This window comes from Trachypithecus francoisi, unplaced genomic scaffold (assembly GCF_009764315.1).
Source record: "Trachypithecus francoisi isolate TF-2019V2 unplaced genomic scaffold, Tfra_2.0 Lachesis_group15, whole genome shotgun sequence".
In the NCBI taxonomy this organism is placed as follows: Eukaryota; Metazoa; Chordata; class Mammalia; order Primates; family Cercopithecidae; genus Trachypithecus; species Trachypithecus francoisi.
The window spans coordinates 32,699,273-32,727,254 of record NW_022681460.1 but is presented as its reverse complement, the minus strand read 5'-3'; the positions used below and the strand labels follow the sequence as shown (position 1 = coordinate 32,727,254).

General features: G+C 41.3%; 2 protein-coding genes and 1 long non-coding RNA gene across 5 annotated transcripts in view; 2 read left to right on the top strand and 1 right to left on the bottom strand.

Annotated features, from left to right (window-relative positions):
- The window catches only part of RRAGD (Ras related GTP binding D), a 47,117-nt gene extending 37,633 nt beyond the window's left edge, over positions 1-9,484 (top strand). For both annotated transcript variants that reach the window (XM_033234592.1, XM_033234594.1), the window contains 2 exons: positions 1,667-1,815; positions 6,293-9,484. In XM_033234592.1, coding sequence (XP_033090483.1) covers positions 1,667-1,815; positions 6,293-6,444 — 301 coding nt within the window. In that variant the 3' untranslated portion in view covers positions 6,445-9,484. The remainder of the gene's footprint in view (positions 1-1,666; positions 1,816-6,292) is intronic.
- Positions 33-23,694, bottom strand: LOC117097079. The gene is made up of 3 exons (XR_004442793.1): positions 23,246-23,694; positions 13,584-13,676; positions 33-374 (listed from the first exon to the last, which is right to left on the bottom strand). It is a non-coding gene; the product is annotated as an uncharacterized LOC117097079 (long non-coding RNA).
- Positions 22,533-27,982, top strand: part of UBE2J1 (ubiquitin conjugating enzyme E2 J1) — a 24,414-nt gene continuing 18,964 nt past the window's right edge. Inside the window, exon 1 of one of the 2 annotated variants that reach the window (XM_033234596.1) lies at positions 22,533-22,908. In XM_033234596.1, coding sequence (XP_033090487.1) covers positions 22,878-22,908 — 31 coding nt within the window. In that variant the 5' untranslated portion in view covers positions 22,533-22,877. The remainder of the gene's footprint in view (positions 22,909-27,982) is intronic. The other variant, XM_033234595.1, reaches the window with a different exon arrangement.

The window sequence follows — 27,982 nt, the reverse complement described above, 5'->3', positions numbered from 1 at the left end:
GCCACTGCACTCCAGCCTGGGCGATAGAGCGAGACTCTGTCTCAACAACAACAAAAAGAAAGAAACTTAGAGGATTCTTATAGCAGACAGAGGATAATGCATTTTGAGAACTAAGACTGGTTCATATCACATAGTAAATGTTTAATAAGTGCTAGCTCTTAGTGAATGTGATAAGGTTTAACACAATTCCAATTAAGTCAAATTTCTGGTCAGTTATTCATAAATTTGGGGAGTAAAAATAAATCAGAAAATTTACGTACAGTTTTAGGTAAGGGGGAAAAGGTTTAGGGAAGTGTCCTTTGCCTGTGAGGAAAGGATTCATAACTCTTTAATTACACAGGTATCTTCAGAAGGTACAGTTTCAGTCATTAAAGCTGTAATAATAAGTGTGTATTTTATGTTCTCAGCATTATGTTTAGTGCTATATATGCATTATTTCATTTAATCTTCATTAGAAAACTTTGAAATAATTACTGTTAGTGTACATATGAGGAAATTGAGGCTCAAAGAAGTTATTCGACTTGTCCAAGCTCACATAGCTAGCAAATAAAAGAACTGAGATTCAAACTGAAGTCATTTGTGTTTACAGATCACACTTTTTCTAAATAGACCTATATATCTTCTTTTTTTTTTTTTTGAGACGGAGTCCTGCTCTGTCACCCAGGCTGGAGTGCAATGGTGGGATCTCAGCTTACTGCAACGTCTGCCTCCTGGGTTCAAGCGATTCTTCTGCCTCAGCCTCCCGAGTAGCTGGGACTACAGGTGTGCACCACCACGTGGTGCCTGGCTAATTCTTGTATTTTTAGTAGATGGGGTTTCACCCATATTGGCCAGGCTGGTCTTGAACTCCTGACCTTGTGATCTACCCACCTCCCAAGTGTTAGGATTACAGGCATGAGCCACTGTGCCTGGCCAAATAGACCTATATATCTTATTTAACTCTTTATTTTGAAAAAACATTCAAACCTACCAAAAATATACAAGAGTAGTAAAATGAACTCCTGTACAACTCTTCACTGGGATTCATCAGTTTTTACCAATTTGCCATATTTGCTACATCTCTCTTTTTCTAATACATATTGTGTATCCATTTCTTTTCGGTAAACCATTTGAGAGTAAGTTGAACCAGTTCACGGTTCAGCAAATTTAGCATGGCTACATTATTATCTAATATATAGACCATATTCAGATTTTCCCAGTGGTCCCAATTCTATCTTTTGTAGCAGTTTTTCCCAATTCAGGATCCAGTCTAGCACTTGGCTTTCAGGTCTCTTTAGACTCCTTGAATTTGGAACATATCTTCAGCCTGTCTTAGTGTTTCATCAGACCATGCTTTTAACAGCCCGGCTATTCTAGATGAGAAAACAAGAAGCCCTTGGCTACGGAGGTGGGGAGAGCTAACCTCATCCTTCAGCTGGCTTCTTCAGGTGCCTAGAGAGTGGCCCAGCTGCTGCAGATAGCCACTCATTGTCAGTAGGAAGTGACTGTTGAGGACTGTGTATGTTTCTGTGCCCGTGTGTTTCTGAGATCTTTTGCTGAAAGGCACTGCAAGTGTAAACAACTTACGATTATCACTTTTTGTGGCTTAAAGCCGGTCTCTGTCACTGGCTTAGTTTCTAGTTCTTTCTCAATGGTCACATATGTTTTGGTTTCTGTCCCCATTTAGTCTCAAAGAAGATGGAGCAGGAACCCCCTATGACAAGGAATCCACAGCCATCATAAAGCTTAATAATACAACCGTGCTTTATTTAAAAGAGGTGACAAAGTTCCTGGCTCTCGTTTGCTTTGTCAGAGAGGAAAGCTTTGAAAGAAAAGGTAACTTTTTGGTATGATTTAAAAGAAGCATTAAAAGAAGCATCAGACTGCTACTGCATGTATTGTTTGTTGAATGTGGGACAACAGCATGCCCCTCGAAACTTCCAGATGCCAGTCACAGGCCCCCTTGGCTGGGAGGCCAGAGCTGGGTGGGCTCCTGCCCACAGTGTCAGCTTCTGGGCCAGTGAACTGGCCTGCCCTCTAGTGGTGCATCTGCGATTGCAGCGAGGTGGAAGTGGAACCCCATGATCCTCCCAGGGGCCTTGGCATCTCTGCTAGGGGGAAGCTAGCTGGGGCATTGTTGCCAGGCAGTGAATGAAGTCTTTTACCAGGGAGCAGACTCTCAGCCTATATTGAGGGTGGAGGTCTCCACTTTGGTCCACACCTCTAGAAGGTCTTAGGTAACCGTGTGATCTTTTGTTCTTCCCATGTAAAAGAGGGGAAAACAGGTGGTTTGACTTCTGTTCAGCCTCAAAATACTTCTTAAATCTTCAGAACACGGGGATGGCATCATGATTCCGAAAAGGGAAGACCATGAATATACTTAACTACACCGAATGTTTTTTTAGGATCAAATTCAGTTTTATTTTGAAACAAAAGCAATTTAAACTAATTTCCCCCTTCTATAATATCTAAACAAAAGTTACTAACAAAAGTCCCTAGCTTACTGATGTGGCTAGGGACTTTTATTAATAACAGGGTATGGTTTACTAATTTGTTGGGTTAAAAAAAAATCTCCAACAAATAATTAGTTACATATCCTGAATATGTAATAGTAACATATCCTGAAATAGCCTTTTCCTCCTATATTATAAGCAATATAAATCCATTAAATTAAAAATGCTTTGAAAATTTAGGAAAGTACATAGAATAAAACCACCATCTAGAGCTACCCATGTTAAATTTCTGGAATTTTGTTTCTTCCTTTCTCTTTTTTTTTTTGAGACAGGATCTTGCTCTGTTACTTAGGCTGGAGTGCAGTGGCACAGTCATGGCTTTCTGCAGCTTTGACCACCTGGGCCCAGGTGATCCTCCCACCTCATCCTCCCATGTAGCTAGGACCACAGGCACATGTCAACACACCTGGATTTTTTTTTTTTTTTTGTAGAGATTGGGGTCTCACCATAATTCTCACCTAGGCTGGTCTCAAACTCCTTGGCTCAAGGGATCCTCCCACCTCGACATCCCAAAGTGCTGGGATTAAAGGAGTGAGCCACCTCGTCCGGCTCTCTTCCTCTCTTATTTCCTCTCCCTCCTACCCTCGCTCCTTTTCTCCCTTCCTTCATTCCTTTTTTTCCTTCCTTCCAACAAAACTGGGGCCATATTGTCTAATATAGTTTTATATTCTAATATAGTTTTATATGTATTTCACTTATGTATGTAATGACATTTTCCTAATTCATTGGCTATGAAAACATAATTTAGATTGTTTCTTTTTATCAGAAAAGTAATAGATTCTTTTAGAAAATTTAGAAATATTTAGCAAAAAAACAATAATTATCAATGTTTCTCATTCAGGTAACATTTCCTGTATACTTTTCCAGTCCTTTCTTGCATAATGCATTTTCTAAAAGAACTATAATAGATTGCATGATGAATTCTACTTTATAACCTTCACTTAAATTATTACAGACATGTTTCCAATTCACCATCTTTTTTTTAACCACATCATTTTAATGATTGTATTAGATTCTTCTATTTTCAGACATCTATATTGTTTCTAGATTTTGATGTTATAAATAATACCATTATGACCTCTTTTGCACTAAGTATTTATGTGCATCTTTGGTTGTTTCCTAAGGAAAAATTTCAAGTGGAATTACTTAGATCAAAAGGGTAGGCCCATTTTGGGGGCTTCTAATGCATATTACCAAAATGTTCTTCAGAAAGATTTTCCGGTTTTATGCTGCAAAGAGAATATGAATACTTATTGTGCTGTGTTCTTATCAATATTGGGTATTAGTATTTTTAAAAGTTGATAATTGAAAGCTGGTATATTATGTGAATTTACATTTTCTTGCTGCTTAGTGATGTTCTGTATTTTTCCTGTTTGTACCATGACTGACCAAATTGCTTTTTGTGTCCTTTGGCCTCAAAACTTTAAATTAAATGGTGTTCATCTTTTACTCCTTATTTTCATCTTGCTAGAAACAGGAACAGATTATATAATAGATCATGGAATTTTAAAGATAGATAGGAGGCTGGGCGCGGTGGCTCAAGCACTTTGGGAGGCCAAGACGGGCGGATCACGAGGTCAGGAGATCGAGACCATCCTGGCTAACACGGTGAAACCCCGTCTCTACTAAAAAATACAAAAAACTAGCCGGGCGAGGTGGCAGGCGCCTGTAGTCCCAGCTACTCGGAGGCTGAGACAGGAGAATGGCGTAAACCCGGGAGGCGGAGCTTGCAGTGAGCTGAGATCCGGCCACTGCACTCCAGCCTGGGCGACAGAGCGAGACTCCGTCTCAAAAAAAAAAAAAAAAAAAAAAAAAGATACACAGAAATACACCTTGTTTCACCCTCTCTTTTCACAGATGATTTTACTCAGGCCTAGAAAATATAAATGACTTTCCCTCAATATCACACCACCACTTTATGGCAGTCAGGGCTATAGGTTGCTGGCCTCAAGTGATCCTCCCTGCTCGGCCTCCCAAAGTACTGTGCTGTGCCTGGCCTCCTCGTGTGCCTGGTGCCTGGGTATTTTACTGTGCAGCTAGGGTTGAGAACTCCTGAACCAGAGAAGGATGTGGGGCCTTATGAACTGTAGGTGGGGTGAAGAGAGTGTTTATTTTGTTTATGTCTCTGTTCACATATTTTCAAAAGCTTTTCATGAGGGTTCAAATAGCAAACACTGTTTATGGATGTTTACTGTTTTTAAAAAGTCTCAGTTGTGAACTTTTACTTCTTAAAACTCCAAACACAGCAAGATTACTGTTACATTTTGAAATGTGCAAAGATATGTTAAGGTTTGTCAAGAACAATAGGGGCGGGTGCCAGTGGTTCATGCCTGTAATGCCCGCACTTTGGGAGGCCAAAGTGGAAGGATTGCTTGAGCCTAGGGGTTTAAGACCAGCCTGGGCACCATAGTGAGACCTCATCTCTAGAAAAAATTAAAATATGACGTGGAAGGATTGCTTGAGCCCAGGAGGTTGAGACTGCAATGAGCTGTGACCGAGCCTTGCACTCCCACCTGGGTGACAGAGCGAGACCCTGCCTCAAAAATAAGAACAATAGGATATGTCTGAAATTTCCCAAGTTGAGTATTTCATTGTACCCTTCTCATTGAGCCAAGTTCTTTTAGCTAAGCTTTTTAGGACATTTTGTTGCACATAAAAGCAGAGAATCTTGAGGCTCTCACATCTCATATTCAAATTGCCATTTAAAAATCGTTCATTTGCTCCCTTGTTTTTATTACTTTTCCCGTTGCTTGTGTCAGTAGTCTTTCCTTGAGGAAATTGACTGCTGGTTTTACTGCACTAGTGGTTCACTATCTCTGCAGAAGCAGTAGAGGGCACTACTCAGAGGTTTTCCTGCTCCTGGAAACCGAGATGGTGCCCTCCCCTTGCAGTTAGTTGTATAACTAGTTTGAAGAATTTAATCCTTGGCTGGAATCCTAATTCGTCCTTTGGACGGGGCTCTAGAAGCATCCCCTGATAGATAGAAGTAATTGTTGGGCTAGTTATTTTAATAAATTTAAAGATAGTAAATAGAACTGACCACCTTATCCTAATTGGTGTAAACATAACGTTGCTCTCAGGACTTACAAATTACTAGTAATGATGAAAAATGCACTCCTCAAGACTTTGGATTATCTTTTATTCTATTTTTTGTGTCACTGATATATTTCTGAAAACACAAGAAGATTCTCTCCTACTATTTCTCCACTTAAAATACTTAGTACTGAAAAGCTGAGTATCATTGGTTGTTGAATTTCTGCTGGAGTTGGTGAGATGACTGTTAACACTCTGAAATTAGGGGCTCTGCTTTCCCCGGGGCTTATGAGAATGGTTTAAATATAATAGATACTCAGTAAATACTGATTGATACACAGCTTTGGGATTCCAAGTCAGGGTCTGCCTCTACTCAGAGTCAGTCTAATAATGCCCTTTGGGGAGACACATTTTTCATTACAGATTTCTCTTAATTGTAAGAAATCTTTAATTCTGAAAGTTTGAAAAAAAAGTTCAGTTCAGTGGTTCTTTAAATCTTTTAGGGTCCTAGGAACCTTTGAAAATATGGTCTATGCTCTGGAACCTTGCCTCAGGAAAAATTTTCCTTCACAAGACTTTGCCTATAATTCCTAAAGGTTTATAGCAATTTCTGAAAGCCAACTGCAGACATCCCAGGGAAATCTGTGGTCCTTATGCTAAGACCATCCTCTACTGCCCCCTACTGGCTTGTCCTGGCCATGGGTCCCATGAAAAGATGGAGATTATTTCTACGTGACATTTATAAGTATTTTTGTTCTCTTCTCCAGGGCTAATTGACTATAATTTTCATTGCTTCCGGAAGGCCATTCATGAAGTTTTTGAGGTGAGAATGAAAGTAGTAAAATCCCGAAAGGTTCAGAATCGGCTGCAGAAGAAAAAGGGGGCCACCCCTAATGGGGCCCCTAGAGTGCTGCTGTAGGTGAGGTTTCAGGAACACCTTTTGAAACCAGACCTTATCCATGAGACTGCTGCGCCATGTTGCACTAAAGGAAGAGGAAGAAGGAGATTGGGACACATACCATGCATTTGTTGTTAAAAAAAAAAAAAAAAAAATTCCTGCAACCCTCTTGATCTTGTCTTTTATAAATAAAGTAAGCACTTTGAAGCAAAAAACTTGTATATTAACAGTGATGTGAAATCCATTGTCCTTTCATTACACAAATGTAAAATTTTATGGTCTGTATTCAAAAAAATCCCATGTAAGAACTGCCAGGAACTGTACATATTTTGCACTTTTTCATGTTTCTCATTGAATTGAACTTTGATAAAACAACTTTTCTAAGCTTTTTTTCTGTACTTGGTGTCAAGGACATGCATACTGTAGTCCATATCTATATGGCAATCAGAAATTAATCAAAAAGTGATGCATTGGTAATGACTTTTTGTAAATTTGGAAATCTTTGCTACCAGTTGTTGAGAAAAATCATTTTTCAATGGAGCTGGAACAGATTGGAGCTACAAGCTCCAGGAGCAATAAGAACTGTCCCCTATTTATAATGGGTGTAAACAGTTTTGTAGAATAATGTTAGCACCAGACTTACCTAAAGATTTCTATAGTGGTGGCTGTGCTTCCCTGCTCAACGGTTTTTATGAAGCTCTTTACCTCAACACACATCTCTATAATCACTTTGTACAGAGAGGTTATTTCTTTTTGTTGCATTACTATTCTTTTGAAACTTTGGGACCAGATTTCCAAAATGGTGCCGATCACTGGAGAGAAGTAAGAATGTCACTGAATTGCAGGGTTTCTGGAGGCTTTTCTGTACCTGCCACCCAGGGCTAAAGTAACATCAGAGGCCCAAACTTGTCCCAAAAGTATATGATTGGCAACTGCAGACTAAAAAACATATATACATTTCTGGACTTTCGGCCCTGTGCGATGGTCTGGTGTGCTGCATTTAAAGTGCTTATTCAGAACCAGTTCTTTATTGCTCCATGACCATAGTGAATAGAACAAATTGCAGATCCCCACCATGGAGTTCAATCCTGTCAGTCACTTCTATCATCTCCACATCTCCTTCTCACTGGTGATAATGTGCCTCATGTACTCCACTTGTTCTCACCTTATGAATGAGCCCAGCTCAGCCTGCCACCAGCATGCTCTGCAAGGCTGAAGAGTCATCCTGAAGACCCCTAAAGGTCAGTGGGAAAAGGATGGCTGGAGAGACATTACAATTAGCTGTGTAATTGTTTCTGTGAAATTCTTTCACTTACGTTTACTTCAGACTAACAGGAAATTAAGAGTCCTAAATCTACACCTATGCTAAATCATTCCAACTAGATTTTATGTGCTTCTCCAGGGTTAGCACCCCTAAGGCATGCTTGTGGGGAATTAGAAAATGAGATTTTTTTTTTTTTTTTAAAGCAGAGCCTCCTAAGAACATCAAAGTTGGTCCTAGCAAAATATATAAAGTCCCTAAAGCAACTTATACTTGAAACTTTTTTTTTTTTTTGAGGGGGCCTCATTCTGTTGCTTGTGCTGGAGTGCATTGGTATGATCATAGCTCACTGTTACCTCTTGGGCTCAAGGGATCCTTCCACCTCAGCCTCCCTAGTAGCTGGAACTACAGGTGTGCACCACCACACCCGGCTAATTCTTAAATTTTGTTTTTGTAGAGACAGGATCTCACTGTGTTGCCCAAGATGGTCTCAAACTCCTGGCCCCAAGCAATCCTCCTGCCTTGGCCTCCCCGAATGCTGAGATTACAGGCCTGAGCTACTGCGCCCAGCCTAAACTTTCCCACTTCTCTCTGTGGCTTCTTTCCAACCTCTCTCCTTCCTCTCCCCAAGTCCTGTTTCTTTGAAGCTGGTAACTGAATTTAAGATGATATTTGGTTGGGGTTTAAGGTTTGAGCCTCCCAAGGGTCTGTGCATTTTGAAAGGAGATTTCTAAAAATAATTAAGGTGACCTAACTCCTTTCCTCATGATTCCTACTCCGAAACCTGGATGGTTAGGAGCCCAGGGCTCCCTAATCTCCAGAGCTATATCCTGTTGGACCTTTGCCAACAGACCTGGCACTTATGGGCTATTGTTACAAATCTAATTCTCTAATATTTTTTACATGTTGTTTCACTTTGAATAAGCAAATGAAGAATCAGTTTTCTAATATGACTTTATCCTCAAGCTAGAGACACTAGCCTATTTGGTAAATCACACATTACTTAGGTATATTTATTACTATAACCAGGTGGAGCTTCCATGTTTAAGCTGGGTATATGATGGGTTTTTGTTAAAATGTGCCTTAAAAAGCCTATTACTTCAAGAGCAAATGATTCTTTGGGGGAAAGGCAAAAAAATTCTATGACATAGGGCCCAAGTTCATGGTAGTAAGTGCACTCTTTGATTAATCACACGCTAATATAGATTACTGCCTCTAACTTTGTAAGTGTGGCAATGACTTCCTAATTAAAGAAAGATGCAGGAGTTATTTCTAAGCATTCAGTTTTTCAAATATGTGTTATTGGAAATGTCTTCAAGTCATTTTGCATTGTATTTTTGATATGGGAGGCAGCTTATTGCAATGTATGTATGGCCATGTTTCATTCTCAAATTTAATTCTATAAATACGAAGCCTAAATACATGGCTACAGCAACTGCACTGGAACAGTTTTGCCTGGTTTTAGGGATTGAGAACTTGCCTTGCAGGTTTCCTTCCTCAAAAGCAGGGCAGTCCTTTGCCTTTTGAGTCAATTAGAACTTTTACATAGAGGTGAGACTGTGAATTATTTTGGTTATTTTCAGTGATGTAGGTTAGTGTGAATGACCAGGGTGGAATGTTTTTGAAGGAATATAAAGCAAAAACCGGTTGACATTCACAAACTGTTCTTTTGTGAACATATTTTGGACCCTTAAATATGACTAAAATCATAGCAATATTGTTACATACGGGTTATATGCCAACTCTGAAATATACTCTGGAAAAACAGCCGAATTGTCTTGGTTATTAAAGTATGGTATGCACACAACTTGTACAGACTGGATGTAATTTGTAATCAGGTATAGCTCATGTTTTACTTTAAGCAGTACATCACTTATAACCATTGTTAAGCCATGGCTTTCAGGAATGTTAACTGCCAATTTAAAAGCATGTGTCCTGGGTTCATGCTTTGATAAAGCTCTCATTTCAAGTGTATTCATAACCAAGCGTTCTGGGAGCAGAATGGTCTCTTTGGTGAAGAGGAAGTACAGCCTTTCCTGTTTCTGAGGTTGCTTACCATACATGTATGTCACTGTTTCATTGGCCCTGTTATATCCATTTGGTAACATTTATTTGTCCTGATTAACCAGCTCTCCTTTTATGGAAATGATGAAAAATCTCACTACTTTAATTTATGGTTTTATTTTTAAACTCTCTTACATCTCCACATTTTTGATGGGTACATGCCAGTTAGGGCTGTAGAACTGTTACTTTAGTAAACTTCAGATACTAATTCTTGCTGCTGTGGCCCTAATCCCCTAGTCATATGGAAATCCTTTTCCTAACAGTTCACCTTATCATTCTTAACTTTGCTTAGTAAGATTCCATCCTACAATGACCTTTTTCAGATCACCTAGGAGTTCTCAGAGGGGCTAGCATTGGATGTTATATCTCAAATATGAAATCCTGTTTCTGATTGGAAAACCTGATCTGAAATAATTATTTCCAAGATTTTATATCAGTAGTGATGTTGAGCTTAAGAGAAAGAAAATTTTGTCTTCAACAGAAGTATTTAGTAGTACTAGATACTGATTGAGTACACACAGTATGCCCCGGGCACTGCTGTGAAGTACTTTTGCATTACTAAAATTCATAAATCCAAGAGGTAAGTACTGTTACCATTTCTGTTTTTCAGATGAGGCAACCAAGGGCAAAAAGATGAAATAATAACTTGCTCCAGATCATATAGCTAGTAAGCCCACTCTCCCAACTACAACTGTAAGCAGCTTCACCAAATGTTTTTAAAAAATACCTTCCTTAGAGGGGCACTTGGAGGATTTGTCCGGTGGACTAAGACTATGGGGTGTGCCATTTGAGGATGCAAAAGGAGGGCGGTATTCAGGAGAGTCTATCAGAGCCCACCAGATTCATTGGAGTTTATCCACCTAAAGTACTACATTACTACATGGGCATGAATGCTGGCATATTGAGAAAGAAATACCTATTCTTACATGAGCTCCCCTGACATATTTATAGAACCAATAGGAGCAGTCTTCCAAATGTACTTCACCCAGAGAAGAAAGTCAAAGATCATGCATTTTTATTCCTAATCCATTAAATAACTCTAATGCTGAAGATGGTATTAAGTGTCTAAATATCTAAAGAAAATGTAAATACCTTTTACAGACATTTGGTTTTCTAATAGGCAATAGTTATATTTCAAGCTCAGAAAATTAAGAGAGGGTAAGCCTTTGGTCTTAACTGTATTCAACTTTTTACCTTGAGATTTCAATATGTGTAAAAAAATAAAATGCTGATCTGGAATAAAATCCAAAAAGGTATGTTTCCATCCTAATTCTTTTTTGACCTTCAGATCTATATCTTAAATTGCAATTAGCATGCCTTTGCTAGAATCTTCTATAGGTGAAGAGCCTCAAATCTAACATGTCTGAAATTGGCTTCCTTCTTGCTAAATCTCCTATGATGGTGTGACTTTCCTCCCTGTAGTTCTGCCAGACACTTGGGCCTCATTCTTGACTCTACCCTCCCCTCCTGTTCACCTGCAGTCAGTCACTCGGTTCTTTCAGCTCAGCCTTACAAAGATCTATTGAATCTGTTCTCCATCTCCTCTGCCGCTGTCTTGGTTTAGACCACTATCTCCTTTTACTTGGATTTTAGTAGCTTTTTTTTTTTTAAGAGACAGTCTCATTCTGTTGCCCACGTTGGAGTTCAGTGGCACGATACCAACGAACCATAACCTCAAACTCCTAGGCCCAAGTGATTCTGCTGCTTCAGCCTCCCGAGTAGCTGGGACTACAGGTGTGCACCACCACACCTGGCTAATTTTTTTTTTTTTTTTTGTAGAGATGGAATGTCGCCATGTTGCCCAGGCTGGTCTCAAACTCCTGGGCTGAAGCGATCTTCCCACCTTGGGCTCCCAAAGTGCTTGGATTATAGAAATGAGCAACTGCATCAGACCTTTTAGTAGCTGTTTAACAAGTGTCTCTATCCCATCCGTTCATCCACCCATCCATCCATCCACCCATCCATCCATCCTTCACACAGACCCCGAGTGGCCTCTCTGAACCACTACAATTCTGACCTTCCTTGCTTAATACTCTCCAGGTCTGAAGCTCTCCATGACTCCTAGATATCAGCCCAAATTCCTCAGCAAAGTTCATAAGACCTGCTCCCTGGCCTTGCTGCATCTCCGGACTTGTTTCATTCTCCCGCAATGTGTTGAGGACAAGCATGTCCAAGAGTGTAGGGTAAATAAAAGGAGCCATGAGTTTTGATTATTTTGTCAATAATCATTGCTAAATATCCTATGATGGTGTGACTTTCTGAGAGAAATTAACAATGTTCTTTTATCCAACAGATATTTATAGGGTTCCAATTATATTCCAGACTCTGTGCTACTGAAATGGCTAAAAGGCAGATACTGGAGATAAAAGGATTTTAATATCTAAAAATAATGAAAAATAAACTAATTTTTGATAGGCCCTTATAGATGTCAGTTTTTAGAACTGCACTTGTGTAGGACTTTACCATTGTGTGCAGCAGAGACCATGGATAATAATAGCTAATATCCAAGAAATTGAGTTGTCCAACCAATAGATCAATAGCTATATTTACCATTAATTTAAGACTAAATAGAAGTAGGCTGTAAATTGGAAATGTTTATTGATGTGTAGTGCTTTTCCTTGTAATTAGAGGTGAATTATCTTAAAAGTAGGAATTTTTAAGTGTTATTTTAATATTCATACTTTTCCAGCCTAATACATTTATGACATCAGTGTCATTTCCAGAATTAGATTTAATAAAAAGTTTATTTGGCCGGGCATGGTGGTTCACATCTGTAATCCCAGCACTTTGGGAGGCTGAGGTGGGCAGATCACGAGGTCAGGAGTTCGAGACCAGCCTGGCCAACATAGTGAAACCCTGCGTATACTAAAAATACACAAAATTAGCCAGGTGTGGTGGGTGGTATGTGCCTGTAATCCCAGCTACTTGGGAGGGTGAAGCAGGAGAATCGTGTGAACCCAGGAGGTGGAGGTTGCAGTGAGCTGATATCATGCCATTGCACTCCAGCCCAGGCGACAGTGCGAGACTCTGTCTCAAAAAAAAAAAAAAAAAAGTTTATTTTACTTTTCTACCCTTTTCAATCTGTTTGTACCAGGGAAGTATTAATAAGAGTGTTGCCTAAGAATGTTTATATTCTCTTAACATGTCAGTAGAATATGTGAGAACAATATTCTCTTAACAGTAGAATATGTGAGAACAATCTGATGGTAAATGCAGAACTCTTTCACATCATTTAGAATTTTGAAAGACTGAGTGATTTTAAAATGTGTCATACTTGGCCAAGAGGTCCTCAAAAGACCTACTTTTATCATAAATTACAGTTAAGTTCAGGCAGTGATTTTATTTCAGTTGTATCATCAGTATTTTGCAATAGTCCTGGGAAAGTGAAAATATAAGCTCTAGTAGTCTCGTTCGTGATTTTGAGATACCAATTTGGAGTATCATATTATTCTAAGGAACAACTTAATTCCATGATTTAAAAAAAAAATCCAAAACAACAGTAAGAACAGTGCAACAAATATTTACAAGTCAACAGTCTTTTCTTTGTAGAATATTACATTTATGGTTTCAATAAATGATCTAGCAGTTAAAGCTGAGATGAAGTGTGGTTCTCATATTCAATCTTGAAAAACTAAACCATCTTTAAAAAGCAGAACATCCATGTGAACCCATGCCTGAAGCCATGTTTGAATGCTATGTAAAATTGCCCTGGGACAGAACTGTGGTGCACCTTTGTGAAATCCATTTTAAACTTGTTATTGTGGGCAACAATAAATACAGTTCACATTGCAAACTATCACACACTCATACAAATACTACTGAAAAAAAAACTTACCAAATTATATCCTTTCCACATGCAATGCATTCTGGCATTTTCTCTTTCATTTGCTTTTTAAAAAGGTCTCACAATCCACTAATGAGTCACAACCTGTGGTTTGTAAAGCAGTGTTAGAATGAACCCATTGGCCAGATCAGAATCTAAGGATTTTCTTTCCAACCTAAAATAGTTTCCTTCTCTGTTAATTAAGAGATCTTAACAAATGGGAAATTCTGAGTAAGTTCTTGAATTTTTCTTTCATTTGATCACGACTTTCTAGTGTTTACTAGAGTGGTTTTTCTTCTCACTGCCATTCTTGGGTATTTTTGTATGCTGGGTTGATTAGGGGTAAAGGTTGGATGGGGTTGTAGGCCTGAGAGGATCATTTTTATTATAGACTCTATCCTTGACTATAATATGATAGCGTTGGCCGGGCGCGGTGGCTCAAGCCTGTAATCCCAGCACTTTGGGAGGCCGAGACAGGCGAATCACGAGGTCAGGAGATCGAGACCATCCTGGCTAACACTGTGAAACCCCGTCTCTACTAAAAAAAAATACAAAAAAACTAGCCGGGCGAGGTGGCGGGCACCTGTAGTCCCAGCTACTCGGGAGGCTGAGGCAGGAGAATGGCGTGAACCTAGGGAGGCGGAGCTTGCAGTGAGCTGAGATCCGGCCACTGCACTCCAGCCTGGGCGACAGAGTGAGACTCCGTCTCAAAAAAAAAAAAAAAAAAAAAAAAAGCGTTACATGGAGTTTAGTGACTCATGAGCTCATGTCTGACTCCTAAGGGGTCCTTTGTTAATTCAGATGACATTGGTCTTATCTATCATCAAGAATCCATGAGTTTGCCCTTTTGTGCTATTTTGAAAGGAAGCTGATCCAGTGACTACACTCAGGAGGGTGGGGGCATTAACTGGTGTCCAGCTGCCTGAGACCTTGCCCATCTTGCTTCCTCAGTCTTTACTAATACGCTTCTGGGGCCAGCAGTGTTATTCTAGTCTTCCAAAATTTGAGTCATGAAACCAAGCCCCCACTCATGAAAGGCCAACTATTAACCTCAGTCCCATGCTAACCCTCATCACCACATGGAGAATTCCATTCCTATAAGCTGCTTTTGTTTGCCTCCTGCTTTCATTATTACCTAAGTTCCTCAGGCTCCTACTTAGTTTTCCCTCCTCTGGCTTTGCAGAGAGCTAAGCCCTGTAGTATTCAACTTTCCTCACCTAGATAGCCAATAACCTGGAACTAGTTCTGGCCTTCTCCCAGACCGCTTAAAAAGTGGCCTTGGTAATTAGGCTTTTGCTTCTCTTCCCTGGGAAGCAGTACAGTAAAGGGAGACCAGTCCTATGTATCTTTCCATCTCAGTGGGAGAGGAAGGAATTCACTTAGGTTTATAAGATGCAATAAACAGTGCCACCAATACACGTAGTACTGTTTCATTTAATGAAATATGGGCTCTAGGCCCATATTTTCCAAAGTTACCTGATTTTATGAATCATCTAGAGTGCTTAAGGATGCAGATTCCCAATCCCATCCTGGTCTCCTTGAATCAGAATCTCCAGAGAGAAATACAGAAATCTGTATTTTTAAATAACGACCCTAGACAATTCTCATAATTTGGGAGACACAGTTTTCTCTGCAGTTGTTTAAAGGGATAGGGAGGGGAGATGGTGGGGGATTAGGGTTGCAATCACCTAGGGGAGCTTTCTTGCATCTTCCATACCTACATACACATCAATACCCCAAGTGTTAGTATTTTTTCCAACTTGATTATGCAGCTTTAAAAGTCTACATTATTTAACCTATAATTCAAATGTAAACTTTTATGAATGTAAATAATTTTAAGTCTATTTAAACCATTTATTGATTCAGCATTTAAATACTCATTTACATGTAATATCACAAATTATGCAAATGGTACTAATTTAGAAAAACTGCTTTTTCCTCAAAAAATTTTATTCAAATACTTCACATGCATTGTTTACAACTGGGTCTTTATCATCACTGAAACAGCATTCTGAGTCCTCTAACAGTTCCCTCCTAGTTATCTAAGGTAGAGCATGCCTTAAATTGAGTAGAATGCTGTCAGTGGAGATTTTACTACATCTCAAGAACTATTTGTTAAACATCACAGTTTTTTTTCCTACATATTCATAATCACCACAAATAAGTACTTCTTGTATTTCTGTGTCCAATGATTATTTAAAAGCCCACTTAATGATCTCCAATACTTGTTATCCAAGGTCATACCCTCAGGAATAATTAATAAATATGTCTTTGCCTTTTCCCCCCTGATTTTGCTAGGTGACCTTTGTGAGATAGAAAACTTCTATTGCTTGTGGCCCTTTCAAGACTTACTGTCTTCCTGAAGAGTATTTTGTTCAAAAAGGACAAAGACAAAAACACAAGATGACTCTCTTTTCTGAGAAATGATATTTTTGGAAAAATTTTGCTTTCCATTCTGCATATATGATATATATTACTATTTAATAGCACCTGAGCATCTGTACCCACCCCTCCCCCAAATTTTTTTGTATAGAGACAGGGTTTCACCATGTTAGCCAGGCTGGTCTTGAATTTCTGGCCTCAAGCGATCCTCCCACTTCCACCTCCCAAAGTTTTGGGATTACAGGTGTGAGCCATCACGCCCAGCCAGCATCTGTACCTAAACCCAACTTGAATTCCCCAGAGAAGTTAAACTGGCCCCAGTATTTTCTCACAAGATGCTAGAAGGCAAATTGTGGCATACCTATACCTTCTGGTTGTTTAGTGCTGAAAAAAGTACAGGACTACTTTTGAGAAGCTGACTTCTTTTGAGAATGTGGTTATCATTCAAAGTTTGCCTATAATTGTAACTTGGGTTTTAATGGGAAGCAGTGTAGTACTGATTGTTCTGAAGACATTAATAATATTGTCGAAATGCCCCGTGGCTGCAGAATTACTTTAAGAATTTCATAAATCATGTATATGCTGAGCATTGTCTGGAGACTGAAGAATGTTTCTCATATCTATGACATTATTTTTTGGAAGTTTGTAGATGCCATAATCGTGAATAAAATACAAATTTGTTTAAAAGTATTGAACTCAGACAATTCTTGACTTTTGAAGCTGAAACTACTCCCAAGGAAGAGCAAACTTCTAAGCTGTTCAGGTTAGTTTGCTGGTGACCAAGTTTCATCAATCAGCAAGTGGCTAAAAGGGGTCCAGGGAATGACAAATTGGGATGACAGGATATGCGACACAAGAAGAAAGGTAGAGACAGAAGGACAGCGCTTTGCATAGCTATGAGGAGAGGACTCAGAAGGACGGAAGAACACACTTTGGAAGCGGTTGGCAGCTGTCTGCCAGCACACTGCAGTGCACACCATTTTCTCCCCCAGAAAGGACAGTTTTAGTTGCAGGTGTTTCCTTTAGAGCTAAACTTAGAAAATGAAATAACTTGCCGGGCGCAGTGGCTAACGCCTGTAATCCCAGCACTTTGGGAGGCTGAGGCGGGCGGATCACGAGGTCTCGAGACCACCCTGGCTAACACGATGAAACCTTGTCTCTACTAAAAATACAAAAAATTAGCCAGGCGTGGTGGCGGGTGCCTGTAGTCCCAGCTAACGGGGAGGCTGAGGCAGGAGAATGGCGTGAACTCAGGAGGCTGAGCTTGCAGCGAGCTGAGATCGCGCCACTGCACTCCAGCCTGGGCGACAGAGCGAGACTCCGTCCCCACTCCCCCCTAAAAAAAAACCAAAAAAAAAAGAAAATGAAATAACTCAAACTCATCAGTTCATCAGAACTAAGGAATAAGTATTGTACTTTTGTTACTAATTTTTAAAGCACCTTTAAATTTTGAGAAAAACAAGATGCAGTTTATGCAAATACAGCAAAAGCCACAATACTAAGCAGCTTTCTTTTCCTCATCCCTAACACCAAAAGTTGAAATTTTGAGAGAGATAGATAATTCAAAGCTATGGTAACAAATTCGGTCTCAAAGAAAAGACAAATTAAGAAAGCTACGCTAAAAATTACTTTAATAATGTTGCAAACAACTATTTACTATTTTATTTAGAAAACACTTCTTTGCTTACTTATAGGAAAACCTTTTAAAATGAGAAATGGTACACAAGTCATCTGGTGAAGGAACCTACTAAACTAGTATTCTAAGCACTCTACTGTATTTCAAATATATTTGCTTGATATCTCTCCATAATATTTTCTCCTGAAATATATTAGAAAAGTGTTAAAATAGAATGAACAAGCAAGACATATCTTGAACATAGCAGAAACTGAGAAGAAAAAAAACCAGAAGCATTTTCTCTCCTAGATCTTCCAGCCGGCTGCCAGATGGTAAGCAAAAGCGTAACTATTAGACCTGCAATGCAGTAAGGTGCCGAGAGCTCCTTCCTGCCTTTTTTGTTCAGGTAACCAGAGTTTAAACTTGTGTCCCTGGTAATAACTAACAACTCCATTACATTAATACCAGCTACATCCCCATGGGAAAATGTTCCATGTTTCTTATTAACCAATCCCAAGGGGAAATCCTGGGGGTAAAACAAGAGAAACAACTATAGTAGGTGTTTTTTTTTTTTTTTTTTCTTTTCTGGAAAAAAGAAAAAGTATTATAAAGTATTCAAAGTAATTAACAAAAAGTTTACAATAAAGTCTACATTTGATCTTAGCCAAAAGACTGAGAAGCAATGCAATAAAGTCTATATATGGCTTTCTATTTTTCTTTTTTAAAATTTTACTCTCGGAAGACATTGATGTAAAATAAGCCAACTCACACTATCAGTTTAAGTGATAATAGCACTGCAACTGGCAAAACAAGTATGGCAGATATTTTATATATAGAAAAGTATAGGCCGGCTGGGCGCGGTGGCTCAAGCCTGTAATCCCAGCACTTTGGGAGGCCGAGACGGGCGGATCACGAGGTCAGGAGCTCGAGACCATCCTGGCTAACACGGTGAAACCCCGTCTCTACTAAAAAAAATACACAAAAAAAACTAGCCGGGCGAGGTGGTGGGAGCCTGTAGTCCCAGCTACACGGGAGGCTGAGGCAGGAGAATGGCGTAAACCCGGGAGGCGGAGCTTGCAGTGAGCTGAGATCTGGCCACTGCACTCCAGCCTGGGCGACAAAGCGAGACTCCGTCTCAAAAAAAAAAAAAAAAAAAAAAAAAGAAAAGTATATATGGTATAATGGGATATCAGTTCTTAAAATACCTATGCCTTATAAACAAAAGCTCAAGGTAAATACACCAAAATCTGTATCATGGCCTTTTCTAAGCAGGAGGATTATGAGAGATTTGGATTTTGTTCATATTCCACATATTGAACAACCACTGTATTACTTTTATGATCAAGAAGAAAATCATTTAAAAAAATGTTTCCAGTGCTAAAGAATATGTGTGTGAACCAAGAATAGCTTGGAGGTTCTAAGAAGCATATCCTTTTTTCAAATAGTGGAAAAATCAAATGACGCAAAACAGCCTGATTCCTTTTTAGTGAAGCAAAAAAACCCAAGTTTCAGAGTCAGAAGACCTGGACTTGAATCAGGGCTCTTTCATTTTCTAGATAAGTCACTGAAGCTTTTTTTGAATAAGTCATTGAAGCTTTCAGAACCTTTATAAAATATATTTCAAAGTATTCAAACCAAATCAAGAAATAGACAAAAATCTAGAAAAATTCTTCTCATTAACATAAAAAAAATCATATGCCAGAAAGATAATAATCTGTAGTTGAAAAAACTGAGAAGTAGATACTTGATTTCTCTGAGACCTCAATTATCTTCATCTGTAAAACAGGTATTAAATAATTGGTGCCACCACTTTCAGGGCTGTTGTGAAGAATAAATGAGTTGATGTTATGTCAAGTGCCTGATACACAATAGATGCTAAAAAACTATAGTCCAGACCTTGCACAAGGATGCAAATGGTGGTGGGGAAAGGGCTTGGACTTCAAACAACTTCTGGTTCCTAACTAAGGAAAAGATGAATTACACAGGTCAAGGATTGTGGTTCTAAGATGTTTTCTAAGATTCTGAAACATTTTAAACCTCATCTTTTGTAATTTTTGTTAGCTACGAAGTCGGCTTTAAGGATTAAAAAAAATCTTGAAATGAAAAAAAAAGGAGTTTTCCTTAGGATCATCAAAAGTAAAGAAAAATTACCCCAAATTTGATCTGGGATTGAACCTTTACCTGATATAATTTGTAAATTTTTCTTGGAAGAAGTAAGTGTTCTAGATTTAAAAAATAAGTAATTTTTGGATAAGAAATTTTCTGGGGAAATGAGCTCCCTTCCCACCCACTGTCAGTCAAGAATTTAGTAACCTTTAAATAAAATTACTCTTCTCTTTGTGTCTTTTCGAGACATGCTCTATCACCCAGGCTGCAGTGCAGTGGCACGATCATGGCCTACTACAGCCTGCTCCTCCTCTCCCATCCCCCAGAGCTCAACTGATCCTCCCTCCTCAGCCTCCAGAGTAGCTGGGACCACAGGTACATATGCCCAGCTAATTTTTGAGTGTATGTATATTTTTAGTAGAGATGGGTCTTACCATGTTGCTCAGGCTGATCTCCAATTCCTGAGCTCAAGTGATCCACCCACCTTGGCCTTTTTTTTTTTTTTTTTTTTTTGAGATGGAGTCTCATTCAGTCTCCCAGGCTGATCTCCGCTCACTGCAACCTCCACCTCCTGGGTTCAAGCAATTCTCCTACCTCAGCCTCCCAAGTAGCCGGGATTACATGCGCGCATCACCACACCCAACTAATTTTTGTATTTTTAGTAGAGACGGGTTTTCGCCATGTTGGCCAGGCTGGTCTCCAACTCCTGACCTCAGGTGACCTGCCCGCCTCAGCCTCCCAAAGTGCTAGGATTACATGCACGAGCCACTGCACCTGGCCGGCCACTTATCTTTTCTCTGAAAATGTCTCTGCTGAGAGAAAGTTTGGAATTGACTTTGATCTTGGAGCATGATTGTAATTAAGCTTTGATATATGCCCATAATTAAATTGTTATGGGCACATGTCCACAATAAATTGTTGTTGTTGTTAACCAAGGAAGGAGAGATTGTTATTCCTACTGAACCAGTCCAGTGGGAGAAGAGCCCCAGGGAGCAGAGGAGGTGGTGGGGGCTAAGGGAGAGCCCCAGAGGACAACTGCACCCAGAGATTGATGGACCTGGAGTCTGAATAGCAAAAGGCTTCTAGTACTCAGCTATCAAACAGGAGCGCATTATATACAGCACCTGCTTTGCAGGCCTTGCTGTGGTAGGGCCTATTGCACAAATTAGGGGTTTTTGTAGAGCTGTGGTAGGAGAGGGTGTCAAGTGTTAGAAATATCTTAAGATTCAACATAATGAATGAATGAAACAGCATTGGAGTTTGGTTTTGTTTGCATATCTCAGCCAATCAGATTATCAGTTTACTATACAGAAAACAACCTCAGGGAATGGTTTAAAAGATACCATCTGATTTTAGATATCCTTCACTTTTTTTCCTCCCAATTTCACCAAGAAACTCAGATTTAGATTAACAGTAGAAAATAAATCAAATTTAAGAGTTTTATGGCCGGGCGCGGTGGCTCAAGCCTGTAATCCCAGCACTTTGGGAGGCCGAGACGGGCGGATCACGAGGTCAGGAGATCGAGACCATCCTGGCTAACACTGTGAAACCCCGTCTCTACTAAAAACTACAAAAAACTAGCCGGGCGAGGTGGCGGGCGCCTGTCGTCCCAGCTACTCGGGAGGCTAAGGCAGGAGAATGGCATGAACCCGGGAGGCGGAGCTTGCAGTGAGCTGAGATCCGGCCACTGCACTCCAGCCTGGGCGACAGAGCAAGACTCCGTCTCAAAAAAAAAAAAAAAAAAGTGTTTTATATCTTTATATAACAGAATAAAACTTGCCCAACCTGATTAACCCTTTCTATCCGCCCCACCTTCCCAACCCCTCCCTCCTTTCCTTTCGTAAGGTAGGTCCCTACTCCTTAAGTCTTTTGAACTCAGTCCTCTCTCGATCCCACACATTGGACAACGAAGCTGGAAGTGTGTCCTTTGAAGTTTAACCTTTCATATTTTTATGCTTTCCCTCAAATTCAATGTAATTCCATTTTTTTGACAGCTTTTACATCTAAACAAACTAACCAAAAAACCCAAAACTCCTGCAATGCCTAAAACAGTGTCTTGCATCTAACACACTACCCAAGAAAAAAAACTGTTATGAATATCCAACTCCAGCCAGAGCCGTGACTCACGCCTGTAATTCCAATACTTTGGGAGGCCGAGGAGGGCGGATCACTTGAGTCCAGGAGTTGGAGACCAGCCTGGCCAACACGGTGAAACCCTGTCTCTATCAAAAATACAAAAAATTAACCGGGCGTGATGGCACCCACCTGTGGTCCCAGCCACGCTGGAGGCTGAGGTGGGAGGATCGCTTGGGCTCGGGAGGTAGAGGCTGCAGTGAGCCAAGATCGCGCCACTGCACCCCAGCCTGAGCGACAGAGCGGTGACATCGTCTCAAAAAAAAAAAAAAAATTCCTATTCCATTCCCTTATCACTGGCTTTCCCCCTCCTCATTTAACTCCCGCCCCCCGCAACAGCGACTGGATCTAAAAACAAAGCCCTTCCCAGACCCCGCGGGACCGCACGCGGGCAGCCGGCTGCGGACACAGCTTTGCAGCTGGAGCCCGGCGCCCTCTCTGAGCTCTCCAGGGCCCGGGGATCCCGGACTTCGCCTACAGCTGGTAGGGCCGGAGCCGCTTCGCGCCGCGCCGTTCCTCGGTGAAACCTGCCAGCGCCTGGGGACGGACCCCAGAGGGTCTGGCGGAAGGTCGGTTTCCGGGGGCCGGGACGAGAGGACTAGGACGCCGCTCGCTCCTGCAGCTCCCCAAGCCGACTTCGCGGGGCCGGCGGCGGCTGGGTAGGGACCGACCGCCACGAAGCTACTGCCACGTCAGGGCAACTTCACAAATCCCGGACGAGGGCGGGTGACGCAAGCCGGGCGGCCGCGACGGGGCTGGGCCTGCGGCTACCGGAGGAGGCTGACCTCCAGCCCGGGCGCCGGGTTCAGCGACGCCCCGGCCGGCGCCGGTGCCTGCCAGGCACTCAGGGAGGCGGGGGCGCAGCGGAGGAGGCGGCGCCATCGCGAAGCCAGCGCCTCGCCAGCACTCAGCCTTGCCACCCGCCCGCAGTCCGGGCTGGACTAGGCGGCATTTGCCGAGGCTCCTCGGCCAGGCCCTGTCCGCCTGAGCCGCGCTGAGACCTGGGCAGCGGCCGCGTGGAGAGGAGGTGACAGCTGCCCGGGAGGCCGGAGCCAGGCCAGCGACACGCCATGGAGACCCGCTACAACCTGAAGAGTCCGGGTGAGCAGGGCTGGGGCCCCTGGGCTAGGAGGGCGGAGTGACCCTGGACCCCGGGGCGGTCGCCGCGGTCCCCTCACGTCTGGCGCCACTCGCGGCTCAGCTCCTGGTTTCGCGCTCTACGCGAGACCGCCGCCTGCCCGGGAAGTGCAGGCCGCAGGGCGGGGTGGCCGGGAAGACGCCCGCTGCCAATCCCCCGGCCGGCCAGCGCCCCGCAGCACCCAGCCTCCCCCTTTTCTCGTCTTCGCCCGGTCCGGTAGAGCTGGGTCAGAAACTCATCCCTGAGAACAGGTGTAAAGGTGATGTGGGTGGGCGATAGTCAACAACCCCCTCGCTGTACCTGCATCCTGAACACCGTCGTTAATTCCCTCCCCGTCGCTGTCACTGGACTCTGTTAGCCGGCTGATTTACTCACATTTGAGGAGTTGGTCGTTTAAACATCCTATTTGCAGCACTTGGGCGAATGCAATTACAGACATAAAAGGAAATGTTCTGTAACTAAACCAGTTAACTGTAGAGCTAAAGCAAAACAAAACAAAAACAAAACAACAACAACAACAAAAAACACCTCGTTGAGCCCTGTTCTTGAGAGCTAACCTTGATTTTTGCCAGACTGGCTAATATGAAATATATCTGTCTTCAGTCGTAGCGATTCCTTTCCTGCATTTAATGATCCTGCTTTATTTACACAAGCAGTCCCAGCAGTACTAGCCTTTACTTTCTGGTGCATTATAAAGATAAGCAACTAGCTTTCTCAGCTTAATGAAACAGGCTTGAAATAATCATTGGATCCTCTAAATGGTATTTTTTCTATCTGTACCTTGACACATTTTGTCAGGGGGAAGAAACTCCACAGTTAACTCTGCATGATAAACTCTAGGGTATTAGTGATTTCACTAACTTTTGCGTTGCTTAACATTTCCTTCCAAAAAAAGCTGTTTCTCAGTAGGAATTAGCAAGACTAGCATCCTTTTGTAAAGAGTTGACATTGTGAATCTTTCGGTTTTTTGTAAGGTTTCAGAATATGCAAAAACCCCAGAAAAGCCTGAGGATATTGATTGGAGGGAGCTTTGTTAGCCTGAGTGCTGTCAGGCTAAGAAATGTCCTTAGGTGACCAAGTGTGTAGAATTGGTCATAATATTTTAGGGGCCACTGACTCCTTAAAAAATCTGATGAAGACCTGGCACGGTGGCACATGCCTGTAATCCCAGCACTTTGGGAGGCTTGAGCCCAGGAGGTGGAGAGCAGCCTGACCAACATGGCGAAAGCCTGTCTCTACTAAAAACACAAAAATTAGCCAGGCATGGTGGTGGCGCACTTCTGTAGTTCCAGCCACTTGGGAGGCTGGGGCAGGAGGATGGCTTAACCCGGGGAGGCCGAGGTCAAGTGAGCTGAGATCGCGCCACTGCACTCCAGTGTGGGCAACAGAGCGAGACTCCATCTAAAATAACAAAAACAAAAACAAAAAAACAAAAACAAAAAGAACCCCGGGGTGGGGAAGGAGGAAGAAAAGACCAAAGAGAAAGAGGGAAAGAAAAGCTTAATTTTTAAGGTAGATGGTAAAATGATTGAATTCTTTACATTGTGGTAGATTTAACTAGAACTGTTTGGGTAAAAATGTATGATGGCCTCCTGGTCACATGGTTCCTTAGGACAGCAGAGGTGCTCAGTGAAAGGTCCAGAGGATAATGCACATGTGAGTAGTAGTGCAGTTTGGAATGGAGAACTGGTGGAACCCAAGAGATTGTTGTCAGAAAACATCGCTCAATTTCGACAGGTTAGACTTTATACTTTAATGATAAGTTTTTAAAATTCTCCAGAATTTTTTACATTTCCAAAGTATGTCAACTATTGTCAGCTGGTTGAGCTTTGGTTGACATGCTTCTAACTGTGTCATAAATTGCTTCCTTTTTTTGGTTTCATTTCCTCAAAGATAGTGTTGCGGTTCTAAAAAAAAAAAACAGTGCGTCTTAAAAATCTATTTTTGTTAATGTGTGAATTATTTGGAGTTCATGGAGAAGTTGAATTAGGTGAGATATGGGACTTATTGAAAATGCTGGGAGGCATCGTGAAAATAGTTCCTTCCTTTGCTTTATTCTCAGTCCTGTGTTATTTTTAGAGTAGTTCCTGTGTGAAGGGGAGCAACTGAAAACTCCAGTTTCCTGTGTATGGCAGGGTGCACACACACGTAAAACACCAACCAACCAGACAAAAAACAACCACACAATCGGAGGGACATAATCTTTTACTCTTTATCTGATGTGGGATTGTCTTTGATGTATGAGTGGAAAGATTAAGTGAAGACAATACAGATAGTTGGTTAAGGGCCAGTGTACTAGCATGTGGATATAGTAAATTTGTTCATGTCATAGGTGGGGAAACTTTTTCCTTTATGGTTTTTTTTGGAATGGACTAGTGATTGTGGATAGAGCTGTTGTGTAGGATCCCCTCAAAGCCTCTGACTAACCTGTCAGTAGTTGTCTATGGATCAATTTACTTGACCCGTGTTTGGGTCTGCTCTGGCCAAGGAAGTAGGGTCTTATAGTACAAAGTGAGGAGATGTGTATAAAGCACCCCTTTTGGCAGCTTCTTCATCGGGGGCCATTGACATGTGCAGCAGGTAATGGGAGTATAAGAGACTGGTGCAAAAGTACCCACTGCCTCCACCAGAAGTCTAAGAGTAACCTATGCATGCCACTGGTGTCAACTGCACCTTCACACTAATCCACTCAAGGTTTCATGTCCAACTCAGACCCTTCTCCTAAGCTATAGATACACAGAACTTATGGTGATTCAACATCTTCATCTTTATTTCCCATGAAGCGAAAAAAATCTTTACAAGTATAAAGACGAAACTCATAGTTTTCTTCTCCTCCCCTAAACTTGCAGTTTACCCTAATAGTTCATATCCCAGGGATAGACAGCACTCAGGCACCTATGAGAGTCATTTTTTATTTCTTGGTCAGCTTCCTTGCTCCATCCCTGCCTTGAAACACACAACTCAATACACACACACAAACACATATGTCGAATCAGTCACGGTTGTCACCAGGTCAATTAAAACAAAAAATGATTACCCCTCAAATTGAAAAATTTTCAGTAGCTTTCTGATAGCTGTCGATAAAGTTCAAAGTAAACTGCTTAGCTCGGCCTAATGATTGACCCTGGCCTTCCTCACCAGACAAAGACAAGAAGCAGGTCTTGGTCATTCTTTTATCTCCAACACTCAGACATTCTTTAAATGTTTGGTGAACTGATACCTTTGCTGGGTCCTCCTGGGCAGAAACATCACTCTGTAGGCATTTACTGAAGTACGTTCATTATGGGAGCAGGAAGAGGCAGTTAGGGAGCATACCTTCCTTAATATACCTGTCTCCTGAATTTCATTCATGCTTTGGGAATTGATAATATCAATTGCTTTTCAAGAGAAATCCATATGTGGGACACAGTGGCCTGTAGAAGATCCTTTTATTGTTAGCTGGATACAAACCCCAATGTGAGCCTAGTGAGCAAGCCCCGGTGTGTGAAGAATGCTAATGCCTAGGCCCACAGCACCTAGAGCATAGCTCCAGAGTGCCCATGTGGCCTCTACAAGAAGGAAGAACAAGAGCAGGCATCCAGGGGCCACCCCCTCCTTTCCTGGCACATCTTATCTCACCACAGAGAAAGGATTCCATGGAACAACCTTTCCAAGAGGTAGGAGAGGAGCTGGAATAAAAAAGTTTCCTCTCTAGCCGTGTAGCAGCAAGAGATAAAGCATCAGGAGGGGCAGACTATGCTGTAGCCCGGTTGCCAGGCAGCATTCTGAACCATGACTGTTTCCTAACACTGGTATTTCTCCTCAGGAGCCAGGGAGCCATACCATAAGGCCAGCGACATCTGCTGAGGCATGGTTTTGAGTTAGGAAGAATCACTGAGAAGGCCTTATATGCCAGTCCATTTTCAACCTTAATAACTCAGGGCCTGGGCAAGAAGGAGGTGTGAAAAGGAAAGGAGAATTTTCTGGAGAAATTATTGACTCTTAATTGACAGATTAAACATCGAGCCACAATCAGATCAAGTGACTTGTTCAAGGACTTAGAGCTACAAAATGTCAGAGTCAGAATTTTAATGCAGCTCTAAATCGAGTCCCTGTTCCTTTTCACTGAAGCATTCATAATATAGGTTATTTTTGGAAAAAATAGATTATGGAAACAAGAGGCTAATCTCACCTCTTGGCTACATGCCCTTAGCTCTTACATGATATGTGCTTGAGTGACTTAGGAACTAATAAAATCAGCTGTTTAGTTGTTGAACCAATGATCGTTGATTGTTCCTTTACAGGATTGGTACAGATACATTCTTATAACAATTCTGACCCTTTATATATCTCTCATAATACCCAGATACAAGTTTTGAGTGTTTATCTTCTTCTTTCCTGTTTAGGTGAGCTGAGTAGGGGAGAGGCAGAGAAAATGTGATAAGGGTATAGAATGACATAAAATCTGACTTCAGCTTAATCATTATTGAGTTCAGCCAGTTGACAAAGAATGAAGGAAAAACAATCTTTTTGGCATCTCCAAACTAATTAACTTCATAACAGCTTCCGTAATTGTATTTTTATCTACTAATATTAACTTAAAGGAATGATAGGTTTATGTGGCTTGAAAGCAGGGTTTTCCATCCTTGTTCCATGGATTCCTTCAGGAGTGAAATGGAAGGGTGGGGAGTAGATAGCCTGCAGGTCCTTCCACTGGCCTCTGCAACCAAAGCGGTCCTGGGGTTTTTGTTTCACCTATTGGGGTTCTCATTAAACTTTCTTTGAATGAAGGATTTTGTTTTGTTAAGTTGAAAAATCATTGCCTTTAATTGGATTCTTAGAGCTATGTTGAGAGAAGATAGTAAAATGTAACTCAACTAATATTTGAGTGCTTACCATGTGCTAAGCCCTGAGGAGACTGTAGTGCTATACTGTCATTACTATTGCTTAGCAGGAAAAACGGATATTAAAAAAGTAATTACAAGTGAGATGAACTTCATAAGAGGAAAAATACAGTGTTATGGTGGCATAGAGCAAGGAGACTCAACCTGGTCTCTA